Source organism: Antrostomus carolinensis, unplaced genomic scaffold (assembly GCF_000700745.2).
Source record: "Antrostomus carolinensis isolate BGI_N321 unplaced genomic scaffold, ASM70074v2 scaffold22076, whole genome shotgun sequence".
NCBI classification, from domain to species: Eukaryota; Metazoa; Chordata; class Aves; order Caprimulgiformes; family Caprimulgidae; genus Antrostomus; species Antrostomus carolinensis.
The window spans coordinates 81,937-92,034 of record NW_010322778.1 but is presented as its reverse complement, the minus strand read 5'-3'; the positions used below and the strand labels follow the sequence as shown (position 1 = coordinate 92,034).

The following is a 10,098-nucleotide window of genomic DNA, read 5'->3' as shown; positions in this document are numbered from 1 at the left end:
ACCCACATATTTTTCTTTCTTTTTTTTTTTTGTTTTCTTTTTTTATGGTCACCTCACTGACCATACAGTGTTCAGATCCTGCCTTCAAAGAGAACAGTTCAATCTCTCATGAGCCTTTTTACCCGTACATGAGCATGTAACAACAAATACTGTACTGCAGTATAAAATATGATGTTGTAAACACACAATGTTGTACTGTATGGAATATTTTCTGTAAAAACCCTAAATAATCTTAGAATAACGAAGAAACTAGAGAAGTGTTTGATAAGAAAGCGTGGCATGGTGAACACTTAGGGTGATGTATTTTTATCAGATCCTCACCAGCCTAAAAATCAGCATTGGGATTGAATGCGGACACAGCAAAGGAAAGGAAAGCAATCCCTATGGCTTAGTCTGGTAATCCTCTGAAAGTAAATTGGCGCTACTCTAATCAACATAGTGGTTGGAAGAAAAGTGAAATCATTTCACTTCCAAGATAATAAATGCCAACTGCCAGAAGGTGTCCTTGCGTGTTTCAGTGTACAGCTATTTTCTGTTCAATGCATGTCTCTTACGCTATTCATTCAGCCTTTTCTCACCATGAAAACAAAAAAGCCTGCTTTAATTGATGACGTTCAGTTTCACCCAGCTTGCCCTGTTGTGACAGTCCAGTTCAAAATGTTACCTGCTCTGTCCTCTAGAAAAGCTGCAGTAACGTTACTCTGAGCCATTTGAATGCCTGACTCACGCTGTTCCCTTTCTAGATTTGGGTGTCCAGATCCTAAACGGGGGAGACTGAGGAATGCACACAAACACCGTCTTCCTCCCAGGAGCGTCACTCTGTATTGAACCAGTCTTGTTTTAGAAATACTACTGCATTCTGTTCTAATTTTCCAGAGGTCCTTAATCTTCTTCCAGGCCTCTTAATGATGTAGTCGATAATAGGATTGTTGGTATTAATTTGGAACAATAATGCCAGCTGCTTGCTTGGTGGCTATTGGCAGAGGGGTGACCTTGCAGGTCAGCTAAGCAGAACTGGAAGTGCTTTGATCTGATCTATACAGTGCTAGATCTGTCCCCAACAAGAGGAGCGAGTGAATTCTCTCTCCATGGGATGCTAATTCTTCTCCGGAGAGCACGGAGGACAGCATGGCAGTGGCTTTTGATGCAGTCCTCGCTCGGACCAAGGATGTTTGTAAAAGAAATGGTTTGCTTATTCTCTCAGTGTTGTCGGTCACCATTGGCTGTCTTCTCGGATTCTTCCTGAGGACCAGGCGGCTCTCCCAGCAGGTACGTGTGACATGGCAGCGTATCACTACAGAGAAAAATGCGGTACTTATGTATCAAAAGACATAGCAACTTGCAGAACTTAAGTATGGGCTTTGGAAGATAAAAAGCATGTAGGTGTGTTTGTTAAATTTGTTTAATTTCATTTGTTTGTTAATCTACACTGTTCTTTGGGTCTTTTCACACCTTCTCAAACAATACAACTGCAAAGGGTTCTGGTCTTTAAGGCACCTAGTAAGTCTAGCATAGGCATATTATAATGTTGCAAGTATGGATAATAATAGTGGGTGTTTAAGCTAGATGAAATGTAGCATCTAATATAGACCTGTTAAAAACCAGTAGTGCAACATATTCATTGGATTTTGTATTACTGTGGAACATGTATGTCTAAAGAAAACACTGGGAATATTTTTTGTCATCAGGTATGCAGAGGTACAGATGTTTATATTATACCAAAGGTATTTTGTTTTAATAAATATGAGATTTCCCATCATTTACAGACAATGTAGTTAAAGTCGCTTGGGGATTTCTCCTCCAGCATACTTCAGCTAAGCTCTTTGCAGGTACTCGTTTCTTTCTGCTGTATTAGTCAGGCAGAGTGGAGGGGGCAACATGAATTGCTGAGTGCATTGTTTGAGCACAAAATACAAATCTCAATTAAAAAATATGGCACTTAGTAAATGTGACTAAACTGAGCAAACAATTCTTTGTTCTACTACTTCTAACTGCAGTCTGAACATCTTTTATGGCCAAGCAGTAGCTTCATGGACACCTAGCAAAACACACTAAATGCAGAATGAAGAGACTATTCAGGGCCACACATCAACAGTAGTCCCCGGCATATTTCATTTGTGTCTTCCTTTGTAAAGGAACGCACAGTGTAGTGTGTTTGTGTTGAAGTACAACACTATGTAATCTAATTAATTTTAAAATGATCTTTTAAAGCCTACTATCTTTGCTACCTTAACATACCAGAGCTGCAGATTTTACTTATATTGTCTGATTGACAGCTCTAGCAGAACTAATGAAGACAGGTAGTCTTTATCTCAAAACAATAAGCATCTCTCCGTGTATTTCTAGGAAATTAATTATTTCCAGTTTCCTGGTGAGTTACTGATGAGGATGCTGAAAATGCTGATTCTCCCACTGGTTGTCTCAAGGTAAGTGAGGACAATGATTGTTCCAATAACTTTTGAAATTTCCTAAATGAGACATGTCATCACCACTATTTTGGGTTTAACTGAATTAATGTCAAAGTGCCAGGACCGTTGCTGACTGCTGTACATGCATATTTATCACGGAGCTACAAACAGATTTTTAAATCAATAGGAACATTTATGCAATATATCATGTGGGTATTATTTTCTTTAAAAATAGAGGAGGTTTTTTTAATTGATGTTTTCTTCTTTCCTTGTAATGGGAGGACTTTTTCCTTCAAGCTAACTAGAAGTTAAATATATGGAATAAATAATGCACCTTATCAAAAAGCCTAACTTAAATCTAAACCATTTAAATAATACCCCATACAAATAAGATGAAAAAGCACATTTAATTTATAGTCTTCTGTAGCATTTTGAGAGATGTGCTGTAATATGATGAATATTGAAAAAAACCCAGTGTGTCCCCAGTGAATTAATAATATATCCCTGGGTTCAGCTGGAAGTGAAAGTGATTTCTTAGTGCATTAAAGGCAGAACCTTTAGTGTTGCCACTTTATTGCTGGCAGGATTAATGATCTAGATCGTGGTGCTGAGGGATGATGCATGGTAGCTGCCTTTGCAGTGGGCAGGCATAGTTTAGGATAGCTTTTTCTCTCCCCTAAATTTGTCTTGTCTTCCAACTGACTACAATCACAAATACCAGCTGGATGGCCAAAAGCTCTCAGCCCAACACTGAGAGGAGAGATAACCACCTCAGATGGAGGGTAACAAAGCTAATTTTACCTAACCAGACCTTAGAAAAAAATCTTGCACTCTTTGGTGCCTTTTCTTGAAGCCTCAGCTTCTAGAACTGAATGTGTATGCCAAAAACTTATCTTCCATTTTAAGAAAAAGCTCTTTCTAGGCATCAGATTGCTGAGAGTTGCTGAAAATAAACAGAACCCAGCACTAATTTTATTTTTAAATCATCTACCTTTACATCCACCTTCTCATGGTGTTTCACAGAATGAAGCGGATTCATGGTGCTTGCATGCCTAGAGCTGGCTATAACATGACCATAGACTCATACCTGGTTCTGTCCCATGCAGCTAGAGACCATCAAGATAAACTATGATAGATTTTTTTTTTTTGAAAGGTGAAAGGAGATTTTTCCAAAGCCAACAAGAATCTCACATGAGGAAGTGACGTATTAAGGCCAGAAAAGGGTTGGAGCAGAGTCATGTGCGCTTCCCTAAAATGTGTATTTCTTTAAATCCCCTTATTTTTTAGAGGTGCCAGGAGGAGACACAGCACAGTAGGGAAGAGCTGCTCTGACACAGTCTGTGATAGCTCTAGGTTACCTACAGGTGTGTCAGGAGTGAGTCTCTGAGCCTCACCGTTAGAACTGATGGACTCCATCCTCTGAAGGAAGAGAGAAGAAACTTTAGAGGTCTTCAAAGGGATTAGCTCTCATTGTAAAACAGCATGAGTCTATCTCCCTGTATAACAAACTAACCATCACTTGCTATTGCATCCTGAAATTTCAGGCTTTTGCAAACAAAAAATACTCCAGATATAATTACATTCTTATACTGTCCTCTTTTTTTTTTTCCCCCCACAAGCAGCGCAGTATTTCCCACACATATATTTCATAAAATGAGTAAACCAGTGCTCTGTGTTTTTACCAGTCTGCATGCACATTTAAACTAAAATTATTTGTGGATTTGGAATATTCTCAGCCTGTCCTATGGGAGCAATGACATTTAAATTATATTCTAAATAACTCTGTATTATTGTTTACAAAAGCCAGGGGTACAGCAACAAGCTCTAATTTTACTCTCCTCCTGGTAATTAATGCAAGTTTTTCCTTGAACTAACAAGTTAAAAAAATACTTGTAAAGAAAAGGGAAGGTGAGAAAGGAAGGCTAAAAGAGGCACTCAGTGCAAAATGCACCGTCTCCAAGTCCAGAGTTTATCTTGAAGGGCTGTGGCAGAAGTGAAAGGTGACAAGCGTGTGGCTCAGAAGACTGATAATAGACTAGAAAATCTTGCACTTACAGGTCACTAGCACAAATCCAACCTTAAAAATAAGTGACCAAAGGTTTGTGCTATCCCTCTTTTGACCTGATAGAGACTTAAAACAGGAACTTTGCAGACTGTAGCCATTAGGAAGGAGAAACTGATGATATTCAGGTATCTCTGACTGAACTGTCAGAGACAGAACTTTATTTTGAAGTTCCTTGAATGCAGAAGAAATCAGTTATGTTTCTTCAATGTACAGTTCCTTGTCTTACCCAGATCTGTCCCAGTACTTGGAAGTGCTGTGTCCCAGAGCTCCTGTGCCTGTTTCTCATATCACCTATCACCTATAGTCTTACTTTATGTTTTCCCACAGAGAGAAAAATCTTTAAAAAGCACCCATCAGTAAAACTAGCCCTCCAGTTTGAGCCCTTCATGAGCTTTTGTTTTTGTTGTGACGTGGACCTTCATTAAGGATGGAGGTTGATATTATTTCAGTTACCTGGTTACATAAACAGGCTTCATATCATCATACAATGACTCTAAAAGAAGTATATATTGATTTCCCCCATCCTCTGCCTGAAGTTTAGCCCTATTCATACTTGTTAGTATCCACCAAGTGTCTCGTGTATAGAGTTTTCTCTTCTCAGTGGTGTGAACAGGTACCCACATAACAAAGGATGCTGCTTCTATTAGCAACATAAAAAAAAAAAAAGACATGATAATAAATAGTCTCTTGGTTTGTATCTGCCCTAGGAATACTCAGTAGGGGAGTTTTATGAGATCAAGTTTTAGATCCTGGAGTTTCCAGATGTACAGTACTTATTATATTTATAAACATAGGATACTACTTTTAAACTTAGGAATGGGAATATTAAGAGAGCTCAGAGTGAGTAAGAGCCAAATCTGAATTCATAGTTACACACTTACACTCTGCCTGAGCTCTTACTGCAGTTGGACAAGGGAAGCTTCTCAACAAGCCTGAAAGATGAACTGCAGGAGATCTGAATTTCCCTGATTCTCTTTGGGACAGAGGCCTTGATGCTCATATGACAACTGCAATACAAATAATATATTTTCTCCCTTATATGCAAAAGGTTTCAGCACATATCTCAGGTTTTCAAACAGGAAAACACATATGTGATGGTGACAGCATCTCTATGTTTAAAAAACCATAGGTCCAGGTCTTCAGACAGACATCTGGTGATCAGCTGGCCCAAGGTGCTCAAGTTTGTTAAACCATCTTTCCTTCCACCTGAAGCATCTCCCGGCATGTGGAGGCTGGGTCGGTATTACAGCCTCTAGCCAGGAGGTGGCTCTGTCTGAGGAGCCACGAGTCGTTAGGGATGTTCTGTCACTCCAGGGCAGGAAGGACCCGTGCGTCTGGGGCGTTGCTGCTTTTCTGAGGTTTTCTGATAGTGTTACCTACCCAGAAAATTACAAAATATCTACGCTGTTTCAGTATGTTAATTGTAAACTCTTCCCCCCCGCCAAATAATTGGCAGAGACACTTGTGCATCACTAGTTTCTCGACTTCTTAAATGCTGAAATGAATCAAATCTGATGTCAATGTGTTTGTGCTCTGCATGATGCAGAAAACTGGGAGAGGAACAAACACTCGGCTTTCCTGTTAACATCTTCTCGCATTTGCTAAAGATAAGTTAAACCCTCTGACCAAATCCTGCCTGTGCCGGCAGTGCCAGGCGTGGGTGCTGGCTGGAGCGCAGGCCAGCAATGCTGGCAGGTGCTGTGCCATAACTCACGTGCTGTCACCTCCCTTTGGAGTGTCTTTGTCCCTGTGCCCATTCCCTGCCCCATCGTCTTCATCTCAGGTTGCCAGTTTTGTACTGGTTGACTTCTAATGGGCCAGAAACTTGATTTTCAGTAAGCGTAATTGCATTGACTTAAGGTTTTTGGGGAGGACATTACTGAAGCCTGATCTGCTACAACTTCGTGTCTTCTTGTGACTGACTGAGGTTTGGAAGAAGCTGCAAACTCTGACTGAAAAAATTACCACTGCTGAGACATTTATAGTGCTTCTTTTTGGCATGGATTGCTTCCAGTAGGCAGAGAACTTACGCTGTGGCATTTACCCCAGAAAGGAAAGTCAGCTCTCTGTTCAAAGCGCAGAGGTGGCAGTGAGCTCGCAGGGGAGAGGAGGTCTGGCTCCCAGCACGCTGCAGAGCTCTGGGTAGGCAGAACCACCATGTGCACCAGACCTCCTGCATCTGCAGAGAGAAATCGTAATGTGTGTGTGTGCTGCAGATCTGTAAGGCAGGTTCGAGAAGAGGCAGAGCTTGCAGCCCCTGGTTCTTATTTCAAGATAATACTAGAAGCACACAGATTATTTCTTTCCTGTATTCAGTCACATAGTTTCACAGACCTTACAGGAACCTAATTCTTTCAGAGCCTTCCATCTCCTCTGTGCAATTTGAGAGAAAAATTAATTAAAATGTTATGAGTAAGGGCTCTCACATACACTGCATAAGCCTTGCTTCTTCAGAAAAGCAGGCTAAAGCCAGAGATACACAGGTTTACACCAGCTGAACCTGTTCAGTTCTCTTTGTCTTATATGCCTACCTATATATGTAATAGAAAATGGATCCTTTATTTCAATACCCTTCTTATATGATTAAGCTTTTATCTGGTTATAGATACAGGGCCCAGTTTTCTAAGACTACGATCAGCACTAAGCAGTGAGACTATTTGTGGGAAAGAATTGTCAGGGCAGGACTGAACTGTCCATCTGTCTAACAGGCTTGTAACCCCAGTGAATATTCCTTTTAGGAAAAGCAGTTTGCTTTGTTTAAGCTTAGGATAATGATTACATTTTTTATGAATTTACCACTGACCATTTTCTAGATATTTAAGAAATACTGAGAAGCAGAGATTTGGTCCTTTCCCACATGTAGAATCTATTAAAGAAAGATTATTCCCTTTATAGTAAAATCTAAATAATTGATTTGACTTGTATTTTTTAAAATTATAAAGCTTGTTCCTCTGGGTAGGTTGTGCCTGATACATGCAAGTGCATGCTAATAAAATTTTAGATTTATTTGAAGGCTCATTTGAGGGTAATAATAAACATTTATTATTATTGGGGTTTTGTTGCTGAATTAAATATGATATTGTAAATATAGAACTATCTTTCTTTAAGGGGATTCCTGTCCACAATGCCATCAGTTCTGGTAATCTCTTCTCCTTCTGCTCAGATTCCTGAGTGGGTCATTCTTACTCATGCTGTTACAGCCTAGTATTTAATGAGAAACTACTCTGTTATAGTACCCTTTTCCCTGGTTCATTTTTTTCCCACAATTCTCAGATTTAGGGAACACATTGGCATTTTAACATCCCTGATGTTAAAATTTAATATTTTAAATTTAATATTACATTTTAAATTACATTTAAAATGTAATATTTTTCATCACTGATGAAAAATATTGCTCATTCTGTTCTAATGGAATTCTGCTGTTGTTCAGCTGTACTGAGCCATACTAAATTTTGCCTCTCAGGACTCATTAGTGACATTTGAAGAGTTGACAATTGTATAAACTGTGCAAGAGGATGTGGAGATGCTCTGGGTACAAGCAGATGTGAACTCACTTGGCCCATGAGCCAAAGTGGGCAGACTAGTGCCAGATCCATGCCGGAAGCCGTACAGCCGCATTAGCGTGGCTTTGCGCCCAAGCTCATATGCGAAGGACTAATATGGCTCTATAGCTTCCGGACCAGCCTTGGCAGCTCAGAGCAAAGGTAGAGTGAGTTCATGTCTGTCTGCAGTTGTCTGTGCAGACATACACACCCTAAATAACTGCACAGCATCAGTATTTTCTTTGGGAGTTTAGAGTTTGGTTAAAAACATGCTATGAGACAGACCACTAGCTTGGGTAAATTGTGTTGTGCACTATTTTGTTTGCTGTCAGCTGTAGATGAAACTGGTAATAGACCACAGACTGGAGATTATTTGTCTGGTTTACTACTTAAGCTCACCATTTGTTAGGGATGAAAAAATTGACCCAAACACTCAGAGGCCAGTATTGAAATTTGCAATCTAAAACTTTTACCATGAATATAAATCGGTGCCTGCTATGGCCAATATAATGTCTATTCAGAAGGGAAATACAGATCTCTCAAAGGCTATGAAATCTATCTTTTTTTTTATTTATCATTCAATTTGAACCAAGATGAGAGACAAAATTAATTCACTCAATAATACTGGTTTTATGTGAATGACAATATGTGCAATACTATTTCTTCTAATCCATTCCTGGTACTGAGAGATCCTTTCTATGTTGTCTTGACAAATTCACATAATTTAACTGAAGACTGAATGGGACAGGATAGAGAACATAAGCTTCTGGTCAGTTTTGGCATGGTCTTTTCTGCTATGTATGAGTTAAACTATTCCCTCTGGTCATTCTTTCCTAAATACCAGTTGCTCTGTTCTTATGCTTGTGCAGCTGCCAAACTGGGGCATAATCAAGTGCAGTCAAATTTATGTACTGTGTTATCTAGTGAGGTGTTGAGGAGCAGCTGCAAAATGCTGCCTACCGCTCTCCGAGGAGCCTGCTCAGAACAATGTTTTATAGCATACCAAAGCAGCTGGACTTTCCCATAGAATTAAATTGCTCTTGGAAACACTGGGCTTTTTCTTCACACATTATTAGAGTCTGGATTTTTCCCTCTATTACACCTGTGCAACCTTGCCAATATAAAAATATTGGTACTCGGGAAGAGGTCTTACCCAACAGAGGAGGGTAAACGTTCTGCTGGGTTACTATGGGAAAATCTGTGGGTACCCGGAAGATAATGTAAAATGTGTATAATGTCCCATTTCTGAGCTACCTGTCATGTGTATCACTCTAATGTAAAGAATAATAAAAATACATTTCACCCCCATGAGAACAAGCTGTTAGCCCTTTCCTAGGATATGTGATCTACTGTCTTTATTGAGGAGGAAGTAATTCTAGAGCTATGAGTTTTAAGGAGATGACTAGAGGGGAGAATATATTTACTTTCCTAGAGGGGAGAATATATTTAATTTCCTAGAGGGGAGAATATATTTACTTTCAGAGTGAAAAGCAAAACTGTACTTGGATGAAACTGAAAGGGAAGGATTGCTAAGGGTAAGAAGAACTGGTTAGAGAGCAAGCTCACTTGACACCATCCTACTATAAATTATCCATATTGCTGTTGTATTGCAGAACTCATGTCCAAAGGATGCTTTGAGATTGCTTGAGCTTGGAGAGGAGAATTCCATTCTACCTTCTTAGGAAACCTTATTAAGAATCACTTCTCTGTGCCTCACTACATTATCATCTGTAGCATTATTGATGTTCTTAGCTGTGTTTAGGAATACGGAGTCTAATGGTCAGATTCCATACACTTTGCTAGTGTTTTCTTTTGCTTGTGCATCCCAGAGATCCAAACTGTTTCAGTGAAAAATAACATGTGGCAGAGTTACACGTGTCATAATAACAAAGTTGGACCAACTCAGTACAAATTATTTAGGCAGTGTCAGTAGGGATCATAGAATAGAAACACAGTTGTTGGAAAAGACCTTTAAGATCATCGGGTCCAACCACTAACCTATCACTACCAGTCCCATCTCTAAACCATGTCCCTAAGCACCTCATCTACCCATCTTTTAAATACTGTCAGGGATGGTGACTCA

The 10,098-nt window shown here is 39.5% G+C and overlaps 1 protein-coding gene across 1 annotated transcript in view; it reads left to right on the top strand.

The window, feature by feature from the left end:
* The first annotated feature begins 1,128 nt into the window (after window positions 1–1,128).
* SLC1A7 (solute carrier family 1 member 7) overlaps window positions 1,129–10,098 on the top strand; it is a 57,562-nt gene continuing 48,592 nt past the window's right edge. Inside the window, exons 1-2 of the mRNA XM_010170380.1 lie at window positions 1,129–1,269; window positions 2,347–2,426. Of these exons, the coding sequence (XP_010168682.1) occupies window positions 1,129–1,269; window positions 2,347–2,426 (221 nt within the window). The remainder of the gene's footprint in view (window positions 1,270–2,346; window positions 2,427–10,098) is intronic.